At 36.1% G+C, this 13,386-nt stretch overlaps 1 protein-coding gene across 2 annotated transcripts in view; it reads right to left on the reverse strand.

Annotated features, from left to right (window-relative positions):
• Positions 1-13,386, reverse strand: part of LMTK2 (lemur tyrosine kinase 2) — a 77,110-nt gene that overhangs the window by 37,353 nt on the left and 26,371 nt on the right. For both annotated transcript variants that reach the window (XR_012625213.1, XM_074840538.1), the window contains exons 7-13: positions 11,672-11,805; positions 8,463-8,547; positions 7,717-7,838; positions 6,456-6,605; positions 3,278-6,197; positions 1,658-1,793; positions 1,018-1,266 (exon numbers count right to left, since the gene is read on the reverse strand). Coding sequence is in view for 1 of the 2 variants with exons in the window: in XM_074840538.1 (XP_074696639.1) it covers positions 1,018-1,266; positions 1,658-1,793; positions 3,278-6,197; positions 6,456-6,605; positions 7,717-7,838; positions 8,463-8,547; positions 11,672-11,805 (3,796 nt within the window). In the remaining variant the exon portion in view is untranslated. The remainder of the gene's footprint in view (positions 1-1,017; positions 1,267-1,657; positions 1,794-3,277; positions 6,198-6,455; positions 6,606-7,716; positions 7,839-8,462; positions 8,548-11,671; positions 11,806-13,386) is intronic.

The following is a 13,386-nucleotide window of genomic DNA, read 5'->3' on the forward strand; positions in this document are numbered from 1 at the left end:
AGTTTTGGTTAATCTTTCCCTACAGCTTTCACCTACTGTAAACATTTGGTACATTTATACCCAGACATCTGCTTAAATCGCACAGTTCAATGTCACTTCTTAGGACACATAAGGCAATGTATGATTTCCAAAATAATCTCTCTTATCTGTAAGTTACTAAGCAGCAAACATTATCTAATCAATAAGCACAATACAAGAACAATACAACTCTCTATAACACTGATTACGTATTTATAGACATTGACCACTAGCAAGGCTCAGCAATCAGTAACATCTATTTTTAATAATGCAACATTTTATCAAGATTAATAATATGCTGAACTGATTCAAGCCTGCTTATTTTTGCTTCTCTTAATTCTCAAAAATGTATCAAAGTTTTAAAAAAGCTTTTTGTTAGACAAGCAAGCTTCTGTTAATAAATACTGCTAGTACTCAGTATTGCTACGAACAGATTGTTTGGCTCTAACAGGAACTATCCTACTCACAGCTCTAGAAAACATGCTGCAATTCTTGAATGTCAAGAATGTACTTTCTAAAAAGCAATATGAAAAGAAACCAAACTGTAAAATAAGCTTAGAAAACAATGTCAGAAGCATTATATTCCTAGCATCCTCATCCTGTGCAATGAAAATAAAATTGTGACTTTTGACAGTGCAATAATGAGAATTATTCAACTGCCATAGTGTGGCAGCTATACAGAGGTGCTTAAGGACTGCATAGATGTCATTTATATAAATGCAGCACTAGGTTTTTGAACAGAAAAATTGTGAGCTTGCCCTGTAAGTGTTCCATAGATATTCAACCACAAATTTGTAGCAACTTAGATGTAAATAATCTCATTCTAAATGGAAAGCTATGTCTTAACTGAAATACAAGACCATGCACAACTTTCATAGCGTTAAAAACGCATTTCTAAATTAAGTATTTAAAATAGAATAAGATTTGTCATATCTATGACGTATCTTTGCATAAAGTTCTTAATTTGTAGTTTTAAAATAATTATTATAACTTACTTACCTCCTTGCTCTATATCTGAATCTGTAAGATGTGTGAGAGAAAAGCTTGCCATGTTTGCAGGAGAGATAGAGAATCTGGAATAAGGGGATGGATGTGACCAGTTCTGATCAAGGGTTCGGGAAGGTGGAGGTGGAGAGAAGTACTTTGACGACTGAAGAGGTGGTTTAGAACTAATAAGACTATTAGCTGCCTTTGATATAAAGGATGGCTCTGGAGAAGAGAAGTCATCATCCCATTCAAAACCCCCACCTTGCGGAAAGAAAAAAGAGGCAGTTTAAAATAATGTAAAGTCATACACAGTTTTAAAAGCAAGCCCCTGAAAGACAGCATTAATCCAAAACAAAACTTACAACTTTTCTGTTCTAGCCCTGGGGGTTGCAAAGATTTGTCAGCCATAGTTTGGTTGCCTCTCAAGATACCCCAGACACATCAACATATAAACAACAAGTATTTACATCACAAGCTTTGATAACCAGCAAGGGTAGGATCTCAGCCTAGCTGAAGTGTACGCTTAGGATGCAAAACTGAAGCCAATATGGTAGAGTGAATTCACAAATCACATATAATTTAAATAAGATTTCATTAAAGACTACGCATAAAACAGTCTCAGCCCCTGCTGGGTATAATTATATTCCAGTACCTTCTTCATCTGTCGAGCTTTCCGAATTTGCAAATCTATTTAAGTAACTAAAACTCGAAGATGGAACAGGAGTGCTGTGAGAGCCTTCCCCGTTCAAGTCTGTTGCACGGTTTCCCAGCTCCTTAGTCGGTGTTTCCTAAGGCAAACAAAATAACTTATTTGACTCTCCTGTACTCACAATGTATCCATGCCTATAGATGCAAGCATTCCAAAAATACACTCCCCCACCCCCGCCTGTGGAAATAAATGGTCTGTCAACTCTTAAGTTAGCACCACACACCAAAACTTTGAGTTATAGATTAAGCATATGCATGTACTTCTATTTCTAAAGAAAACTGTATCAGATCTATGCTAAAATCCACACAGGGAATGACTATTTAAATGTTACAATATAAAAAGGTTTCATATTTCTAGGAACAAAGCTAAAACATCTTCCAAATGAAAACAGTTCCCTTATCAGCCTCTTTAATAAAGCCTTATCCCATATCCCAACTTTTAATTTTTTTTTTTTTTTTCACCCCTTAATCATGCTTCGGGACAAAAAGACAGACTTTGTATGACCAGTATTTGAGCAGCCAATATTTTATCAGTTACTGTAATAATAAGTAAAGAGTTCAACAACTAGGAGCAGTTTAAACACAGCTAAGCTTTTTCCTTCCCCTCTGACAAAAGGATTACTATTCTACAGACTGCCTAAACACAAATATATCACCTATGTTTTCTATTCCAAAACACAGTTATCTCTAATATTTATGTGCGTCATCATAAGCAACATTTCCAAAGCTTGACAATGTGACTGTTCTTTTGAACTCACTGTACTAGTTTAGTTGCCATAATGTTAAAAAACACAATCCCCTCTGTATCAAGTTACAGAAGTTAAAAATGGATAAAGCAGATAGGGAAACAAAGGTAACGCTGAATTTTATAAACAGATCACTATTTCACTGAACTTGAATTAATAAAAAGTAGCATTACCATCTAAATACTGTTCTCAGGTTTGATTATGGTTTAATGTAAATTTACCTTAATGCTACCTAACACAAAATGCAGAGTTAGGTTGTGGTTTGGGCTTTTTGTTTCAGTTTTTTTTCCTTCTTCCTTTCTTTTGTAAAGGCATTTGAGCTTAAACTCAAAGTCCTCAAACTCATTAAACAGATAAACTGTTTCTACAAAGTTACAACAAAATTCTGGTAAAATAGATTAATCAAATCTGGTCCATAATGATGTTGTCTCACATATTCAAATTAAATACAGCTTATAAACATCAGAAAGACATCACAAAAACCACATTTCATTCAGCACATGCAGTCAAGGGTCCAAAAGCAATAGAGAGTCAGGATTTGGCAACCAACCCTGCCCAAAGCAAAATCCTCCTTCACTTCAAATTAGTGCTGCTATTCTGCCAGCAGCACACAATTGCACCTAGCCAAGAAAAAAAGGTTTTTTTCTTTATATATAAAGAAAAAATAATCCACATCACAAACAAGATCTAACCCTGCCAAAACAAGAAAGGTGATCTTGTAAGTGTGTCCACAAGTATTATTAAGCTATTCTACCACAAGTTGTGTCAAAAAACCCCAAACCAACAAAAACTTTATTTAGTAATTAAAAAAAAGATACCTGATCAAACAAATAGACTGTCACATCATCAAAGAACGTTACAGCCTTTTTCTCATTTTGCCAGTGCTCATGATGCCTTTCATTAAGAGGTTTTGGAAGTTTCAACAAGCTTCTCAGATGTTTTCCATCATCTTTGTCAGTAAGTATCTCAGGTACTTGATGAACAGTTTCATCTTCACTATCAGAACTCAGACTATGCATATGAAAAGTCCTCATGTCATCCTCAGAATCACTGTTTTCATCCTCCTCATCTGCATCATCACCGTCTTCTAAATCAAGCATTCCAGAAACATCGAGTTTGCCGAGGTATTTTCCTTCAATATCTGGCTCTTTCAGTTTTGGTCCTTCAATGTGATAGAAGGACTTCTCATTGTTACTCAAATCTAAAGGGCTGTGTATGTTATGCAGAGACTTCAAGTCTCTGTGTGAAAGAAGTTCTGAAGTATTGGTGCCAACACAAGAGACAGTTTTATGGGAAGTCTCCGATAGTTTTATTTCATCCCTTAGGTTACTTTCCATTGATACTTCCAGGGAATTCAGAGTTGCCTCAGACCACTCATCAGGACACCCCCGCATCCTTACATCCATCTCTTGGATCTCTAAGTTGTGATTTAGTTCTAATTTTGTGTTTTCATTACTGGTATCCTGGTAATTCCTTACATCACATTTTTGCTGTCTCTCTTCAAAACTGTAATCCTCTTCAGTATTATTCTCTCCCCTATTTGAAGAAACAACACACATAGTCTCTCTTGACAGATTTACAGTCTCTTCAGTTCTTTTATCTGGCTCCGAATCATTATCAGAGAAATAGGCAGAGTCTCTATACGAGTTTTGATTTCCACCCAGAAAAACCTTTGGGGTTATTTCAAAATTGCTGCTCACTGCATCTAAACAAGCTGCTGCTTCTGAAACAATTATGACTGGATTAGAAGGTAAAGCACTAACACTGCTCTCACTGACAACACAGAGAGCAGTATCTACACTAGAAGTATCCTCAACAGTGATATGGGAAGTCCATTCTGGGGATTCCAGGTTCTCTGTTTCATAGCCACTGTCAGCAGGTCTATCAGGTGGCAAAAGTTTCTGAGGACTTTGAGCCTGTAAAGATTCTAAAACCTCATTTACATCTAAAGAATCCAAAGAATCAGGCGTCTCTAAGGCTTGTTCCACAGTTTGTATAGGAGATGGGCTGTCTTCCAAAAGACTATCCTGACTTGTACAGTCTGAAGTAGCAACAGAAATTAAGGTCACCTCTTCTGGAACATCCTTACAGTTCTCAAAATTCTTTGATGTTTCTTGCCTTTCTTCCAATAAACATTCATCTTTTTTTAATATGGGAGACTTATCTTGCAAGTTTCTTTTTGCATCTTCCTGATCACCACATTTTTCTCTATTAAAAGCTACTTCATCAGACTTGAAAAGCATTCCCTGTTTTATTTGTGCATCACACTCATCTGTTTCAACAGCAACACCATAATACGGATTGCTTCCAACATTATTATTTTTGGCATTATTGGATAACTCTTCTTGACAGAGAATATCAGTGTTACAGGACACAACTTCATTGACTTCCACATTTAATAGTTTTTCCTCATCCTTCAAAGAAGAAATATTTGCATGCTTATCACATGACTTATGTGCTGCAGATGGACTAGAGGATGCCTGCATCTCTACAGTAGTCGAAGACTGAGAATTTGGATCTTTATTCATTGTCACTGGGTTAAAATTTTCATCTTTCACTGTTCTAAGATTTTCATGTATTAAAGAAAAGACCTGTGCATTTTCAGCCAGCACAGGCTCAGGCTCTACAGAGTTTCTATTTGATGTTTCCAATATACCTTTTAGAACATCTTCTGGCTTTTGCCCATAATCGCTGCTGGTTTTGTTAGACAATAACCCTGTTAATAAGTTTTTCTCTTGAAGAAATAAGAAGTTATCAGAAAGTTCTTCTAAAGTTACCAAGTCAGACTGGTTAGAGATATTTTCACATGAGGAAACTGTTTCCTTTTCAGAAGCATGATTAGAATACTCCTTCTCAGAAAGGCCTACTGCCTTTCTAGCATCTGTGTTTGAGTTTAAAACAGCTGGTTTAAAGTCTTTAGGAATATCATTTGTTTCAGCAAAACCAAGTATTTTTCTGTTTGTCAATTCTTCCGATCTGTCAATGTCATTAAACATACTCTGGAAAGGACTTTCTGGACTGCTGGTAGCAGGCAAAAATTCCTCTTTAGGATCTGTATTGTAGTGGAAGAAGTCCCCGTCAGTGCTAGATTCTTCAACATCAAGATCCCTGAGAACCGTGAAATGAGAACTTTTTTCTTGCACAGCTTCTTGATGATCAACTTCTGTAGTTAGCACAACTGATTGGTTATCAAAATTCATGCTGCAGCCACTTCCTTTTTCCTCTAATTGGATATAGTAGTCATTTCCAACAGAAAGCTTATGTGCATCAAACACAGGTAACACCCCAGGGACAGCAAGTGATGCTTCTTGACCACTTCCATCCTGTGCTCCCGACCCTTGCTCTGAAAGTGACCTCTCAAAAACCTCCACTGGAAAGAAAATACTTGTGTATGTCATTGCTTCATCAGGATTCACATGACCACATTCATCAAAATGATCATGTTTAGCTGCCTCCCAGATATATTCAAAGCTGAGACCCTGGCTTGTTTCAGTTACAGTAAGAACCTCCTCCATCTCATGGCCAAGTCTATCTCCTGTGAAATGATCTAAGATTGGAAATGCAGAATTATTTGTTTCTCTATTTGAGGTGTTTGGTTTAAGAGCATTCCACTGCTGTTCAAAATCAATCTCCGAGTCCCTTTGGCTTTGCATGCGAAGGTAAGTTAAAAGTCTATGCACTTCTTCTGCTGTTGGTCTCTTTTCTGGAGGTAGCCAACAGAACTGCAGAACTTCATACCTATACAAATAAGAAACATGTTTCAATAGGTTTCACACTGAAAAGGAATTTATAAGATTCAAATATCTAACAAACTAAGGAGTAACAATTAATATCACTGGCAGGAATTCCCATCTATAGCAACTCCTTTTACTCCCTTTAGGGGTTCTTTGCCAGGAACATGATTCCCTGTAATAATTTAAATATATTCAAGAAAACTCAGTAATTTGAAAAACTTTCAGCAACATTTAAGAATGAATAAAAACATTTAAAGTTTACCATCTATCAGAGTATGGCTGCTCCAGACGTGGCTTGAAGAGTTTAACCTGCTTCTCCTTTATGACATGGGTTAGGACTTCCCGGTCAGAAAAGTCTGAGTAGGGCTGAGCAGCATTCTCAAACAGCTCCCATAATGTTACACCCAGGGACCTGAAAAAGAGCAAACAACTCTGCATTCTAAGAACTATTTTGAAGTTGCTTTCCTAAGAAAGTAAGGATTGTGCAAAGCATAACTGGCAAGAAGAAATAAGTATCACTCTCCCATTAGTTCTATACTAACTTCAGAACCTGTTAACTCATTTTATTTGACAGAATGCTAGAAGCCTCAAAAATAAAGTTGCTTGAAGGCAATGACAATGAAGGTAACACCAATTAAGGCAACAAAATTTAAGAGGCTGGAAATGATTCAACTATGGAAGAAACCCCCACATATTAAAAAAATAGAAAATGCTTATTTAGAGAAGCAAGATAAAGAAACCTTATGGTTAGTCCAACAGCAGGAAAAGCTTTCACCACAAATTGCAGTTATGGGTCAAACTGCTAGAAAACTAATCTTTGTTTCACTTTTCATAAAATTACTTGGTTTTAAGCTGCAGTACTCGGAAGCCACCTCTTTGCTCAGTGCTGTATACATACATGTATACTGTATACAACACTAATCACATTTCCAGTGATTAGAGTTGATGCTGATCTTTGGGCAACCCTTTGCTCAATATGCAAAGTAACTGACTCTGCATGTATTACAGTAGAGTAATTTAGACTGGAAGGGTCTCTGGAAGTCATCTAGTCCAAGTCCATTCAAAGTAACTCTGTATAAGAGGCACTAAAATTCAAGCTGAAAACCTTATGACCCTGGCTGCTTGTAGTTTAGATGAACAATATGATCCGAGGAAGGCTGCTTGAAGGATGCAAGGAAATCAGTATTTAGATAACTTCTATCTATCCCACTTGCTTTCTGCAACCCGACCTTTAAATTAGCAAATAAAACCTAGTCTACTATTTAATACCCTTAGAATATAAAAGCAGGAATTTAACTACAATGTCTTCAGAAATGTGAGCCTAAACCTCAATTTCCATTATGCAAATTTCTGAGGAGTTGAAAATTGAAGTGATTTCAAAAAAGTACAAACTGTACATCCAATGAAATAGAAAAATTTACTTTTTCATCAGGCCAATATTCATTTTAACTATATTATTTACTCCTTTGTGAAAATATGTTCACAAATCTCTTGTTGAAGTGACTTTAAAGTCTACTACATACCATATGTTGCTGTATTTATTTTGCTCTGCTGATAACAGTCTGTCTTGAAAACTTGTTACTAACTCAGGTGCAGTCCATCGGAGAGGAACAAGTTTCTTCTCATCTGTCTCAATATAATCTTCCTAAATTATTGATAAAAAAACCAAAGAAAGACTGAACAAACATTGGATCAACTTCCACAAGTTGACAGTCCTTTCCTTAATACAGTTTTATGAGATCCCTATGCAAAAAGTTAGAATTTAAAAAATTAATCCCATTTTCCCCAAGTAGAAGAGAATAATGCTATAGGAAATGCATTCACTGTTCATTACATAGCAGAAATACTGAATGCCAACTTCTTGTTTAAGATTTGGTACTCAGAAAACATTTTTAATTAATGCCTTGAATTCTTCGCTTCCTTGATATATTTAAATACTATGAACATTTTCATTAAGAAATTTGACTTTTTCCTTTCTTAAAACATGAAAATGAATTTGTGCATATTTTAGGACTACTGTAAATAGAACCTGAAAAAGACAGATTTAACCAGAAGCTTCCTTCTACAGCATAAATTCCACTCATCCCTAGAAAGATCATCGATTCTGTTACATGAGCTTCCTACAGTTATTTGGCAGTTATATTCTGAAAGTCCATTATTCACATAAAGGACAATCTAGTACCAGTTTATAACTTTAAAGTATGCTTGTTATAACCTTAGGCTCCAAATACTTAAAAAAAAAAATCAGTACATGACTAGATTAACTTACCTTAAACCTACTGAATCCTATACCATAATCTCCTACTTTGACATTTAAATCGGATGTAAGAAAGCAATTCCGTAAGGCCAAGTCACTGAAAAAGCAAGCAAATAAATAATGAGACCAAACCAAGAAGTTTTCAGTGCAAATACAGACAAGTGGGTTAAACACTTGTGACAAGTGACACTTCTTAGAACATTTAGGCCACAGTTTAAAGTATCAAATGAAAAGCTAACAAAACTCTTAAAAAAAAAAAATCAGAGTTATGCACAGTTCTAGGTTACTAGGCAAGTACAGGCCATAATAACAGATCAGCAATATGACACAGTAGTGCTGAAGAGTCAACATCCACACTATATACTTCAGCAATTTTATTCACATGAGCTGTAGTCCAATCCCATAGACCTAAATCCTACTAAAGGCTGAAGCAAGCTAGGTGCAAGAAAGGTGTGCTCCTGAAGTAACCTTTCTGATTCGCTTTGAATGAAATTAAACCAGTCCATGCACTCCAAAAGACCAACTCATAATGCAAACCCAGGCACAGTAACTGGGGAGGTAAATTTCAAAAGTACAATTTTGATCCAAACTATGTGTTAAGATAGTTCTCTTGTTCTTTACATTTTCATGAAGTTTTAGAACCTGTACAAGCCAACAACTGATCCCCTATCTCACTGGAATAATGCAGACATGGTAGTTCTATGTAAACACTCATCACTTTCAGAAAACACAAACACTGATAGGGCCTCTCCTTACAATAGACTTACTGGACAAGATCTGTTTTGTGGCCACAAGGATATGATTGCCCTTAGGCCCTCCCACATTTTCAAAAGAGAATCAATTTAGAGCCACACAATCAAACAGAATCTGTGTTCTGGAATCCAAAGAAAACATAGTGAGAAGGCAATTGCATGTAAAGATTTTATACAAAAAAACCAGACTATTATGCTGTCCTTTACAAACAAGTTCAAAATCTAGTCACTTCTCCAGAATAGTGAAGTATAGTCTTAAGCATTCAAACTACACACAGAATTTAGCAATTATTTCATTCTACTAATAATCCTATCATGCAGATTACTTAGGCTATTCACATGCTAGAGTGATGTAGGTCCCTCTCTACCTAACACCTATCACCGCATGTCTTGCATTTTAATTGTCATAAGCAAAATCTATCAACAATTCAGATCAGGTTTAAATACTTAATTCACTGCATGATACTAAGCAACTAATAATACCTTATATCTATAGTTAAGTTCCTCTAAATAACAAACCCATACATTACACATGAACTAGAACTACAGATCGTATTCAAAAAAGACCATCAGAAAAAGTGATGTATTCCATAAAAGTCTTTTAACAAACAACTCAAAAAAGCTCTTGAATACACACAGAAGTTGTTTCCAGTTTCCACCATACACCAGCCCACAAGTACTTATAAGCCAGCAGTGCTGCTGTAATAATACCAAGAAGCTGTTTTAGGAAACCCATCGTACAAACTCAGAAATTTATGCAAGTTTAATGAAGCTGCATGCTTGCTTACTACAGAACTGTAGCTGTGACAGCAAAGAGCTCAGCAAACTAACTCCTCAAATGTTTTGCCTCTCGGTTTCACAGAAGGGTACCAGGCAATTAAGTGCACTGAGTGCACTGGAAAAACTCTACCATTGCTTGTGTGGCTTAAAAAAAGTCTGAAGTACAAACGGTCTGAAAGCCACACAGTTTCCCTGCTTCAGAGACAGAAGAAAATGTTTTCCTTTCCAGAGTCATAGAACTACACAGGTCAGAAACACATCTGTAACCTTAAGTATGCTCCAAAGCTTTCCAACTTGTTTTATACTATTTACCTAAATATCCTGGAAGAGAAAGTAAAATTTTGGCTGCTTGAATTTACCACTAACAACAAAATCACTGATGCTGGAGCTTTACCACTTACTCTGACAGCATCAGGATAGTGTTGCTAGAAGTAAACATTTACATTGAGAATCCTGCTGATCCACAGAATAATTATCAAGTTTAACTGTATTTCACTGAAAATGTACTGTTAAATTTAATACCTACAGAGCCATGCTGCTGCAACACAAGAAACAGTGATCACTCAGTTTGACAGATACACTTGGAACTACCTTCAAGTCACTTGAAACTGTTAAACAGGTTAAAAGAATAGCTCTTCCCATCAGACACCAGCTGAGTTCAGGCTTTGGGGTTTTCTCAGGGTTTTGCTGCTGTACACCTGCACTTTTCAGACTTCAGTTTGATAGTTCAGCTTCTCCCTGAACACAAGGTCTCTGTTTTCTCTAAGTAGCGAGATGTGCATTGATAAGCTCTAGCACAACTTCCTAACCTGCTGAAAGGGATGATGCCAGTGATGTTTCTACAGCAAAGAACAGACTGACTCAACATAAAACCAAAATAAACTATCTTGTGATACCCAAGATTTCATCAGGTAAGCCATGTTTGGGGAGCAAGTATTCTGTAGTATTTTAGTCATGACAAATCTAGGCTTGATATCTTCCAATTCCTTGAATGTTTCATGAATACTTTTTTCCTTTTACAACTACTGCCATGCTTTCAGTATTGACTGCATTAAAGAAATATAGCATTTTTCCTACCAATTAAAATTGTTTTCCCATTATGATTTCTTCTAAATCTGACTACCTTCATTACTGAAGCTTAGAAGGTTACATGGACCATAATTCAGTGACAGAATACCTGCTTCAAACAGATTTTTTCATCTGAAGTCAGCTTCTCCCCTACTGCATTAGAAAAGCAGCATTGTATCTTTTTTCCACTGTTAGTAACAAAGATAACAGATGATGAAACACAAGTTCCAAATCGCTATAATCTATTAAAAATACACAGCAGGTTAAGACTCATTCTCACAAAATTCTAACATCCCTCCCCTCATAATAAACAAATTTAACTTGGCCAAGAATTAATCAAACAACTACATCTTCTGGATTGGCTTAGCAATAGGTTGTGTTCTGTGGGCTGCAAACCTGAAAATGTAAGTGATCAGCCTGCAGCTGGGTGGGAGCTTAACATCACACTGCTGCAGTTGAATTAGCACCTTCATAAGCATCACACCTTCATGACTTAGAATACATTAAGTTAGACAGAAGTTTGTTAAAACACTATCTTCAATACACACAGATTTTAATGAAAATATTTCCATGAATTTTAGAGTGCATCATAACTAAAAGTAATTAATCTGGAAAGCATACCTATGCACAAAATTATGTTTATGCATTACAGCAAGTCCAGCAGCAATCTCGCACGCCATTCTCTGTAGCAACATTATTTGTGAATCTCCTTTGATGTGTTCCTGCTCATTGCAGATATAAGTTTTTAGGTCACCCTGTAAAAGAAGTTGAAAATACTTATCAGCCTTGTATGTTGGCTGAATCTGAAAAATATTTAATGAAGAACCAACTAACCACATAACTTATTAACCGCATTTGTGCTTAATAAAAAAAATCTCAAGTTTCCAGTCGCCATAAGGATTCTTACAGAAGTCATCTAAGGCATACAGTATTGTCCTTTTAAGGGTTTTTTTAATCAAATTGTTTAGTAATTAACATCCTACATCAGACTGCCACATAAAACCTAACTGTCACACAATAATACTTCGCATTAAAAAACAGAGTTTGATGAGCTTCTGTTTTTAAATGAGATGAGTTTTCAAGTGTTCCAAAACAGCAAAGCTGACTGTCTGGAATGTACAAGGAGATAGAAGGGAGAGACAAGAGAAAAGGGTTTCAGACATTGCCAGCTCACCAGAGCTTTAGATATAAAAAGCATGGTAATACATCCCACTCCAGTCAAAGAATTCAGATGATGGCAGCAGTTTTACTGAACCTAGTCAAAGCTGAGCAACAGACACATAATTAATGAACCCACAGAAGTACTCCAAACATTGCTAAAAAAAGAACAGCTTTGAAATATAGGGAGAATAACTGAAAGTTGTCCAACATTCAGGACAAGGAAGACTATAGTAAGTGAATCCAAGCAATGGAAGAAAACAAGCTTCTCATGCCATTATTGTTCCTACTTTCACGGTTGGACTTTTAACCTAGCACTCCTATATTTTTCTCATTTAAAATACAGACTTTTTGTAAGTTTAGCAAATTATTTCAGAGGATACTTTTGTTTTGAGACTGCACAATATAGTACACCACAATTTGTTTCACCAGCATAACATTCTGAGCTCTAACTGTCCGTGTCCATTGTCTGCCTGAATCTTGGGCCAGGAAGGAGACTGAAGGGAAGTCCTGAGATTGACCAGACAAGAGGGCAGTCCTTGCACCGGCTAAAAAGCACTCTGATGTTCAGAAAAGACTGAAAAAGCACTAAATTTCCTGTTTCTCTGGTGCTCATGTACCTTACAGAGCTACAACTGAAGCATCTCATTCCTCCTTAACATGGTTAATTGAGGGTGACAATTTACAACTCTATGAGTTCAAGCAGCAGATGTCTGTGTGCTGCATTCAAATCTAACAGTGCAGTAATAGCTAAGGTGACTGGCTGGACAGTCGCAAACCCGTGTTATAATTAATAAAATAAGAAGCAATGGGACAGACAGTCTACTTAAAAGCAGACACTACTCCTATGTAAAACAACTTCATTTTATTTTTTTAAAATATAGATTCTACAGTACACACAAGCAGCTATTCTATCTTTATCTGCTCTATATGTACTACTTATGCTGCAAGCAGCTATACCACCTTGGGAGAAAGCATGCATAATTTCTAATACTGTTTAATGTTGTAGAAGCCTTCATTACATTCTTTTTATCCTGTTTTTAGCTACTAATTAAGTAACATTTACATATTTGCATCCTACAGAATTACATTTTAAAAAATGTTTCCCAAAAGAGTCTTCTGACTTATAATTACAGCTTTAATATCATACTGTATACATATGTATATATGTATAAACA

The sequence above is a fragment of the Strix aluco genome, chromosome 15, assembly GCF_031877795.1.
Source record: "Strix aluco isolate bStrAlu1 chromosome 15, bStrAlu1.hap1, whole genome shotgun sequence".
Lineage (NCBI taxonomy): Eukaryota > Metazoa > Chordata > Aves > Strigiformes > Strigidae > Strix > Strix aluco.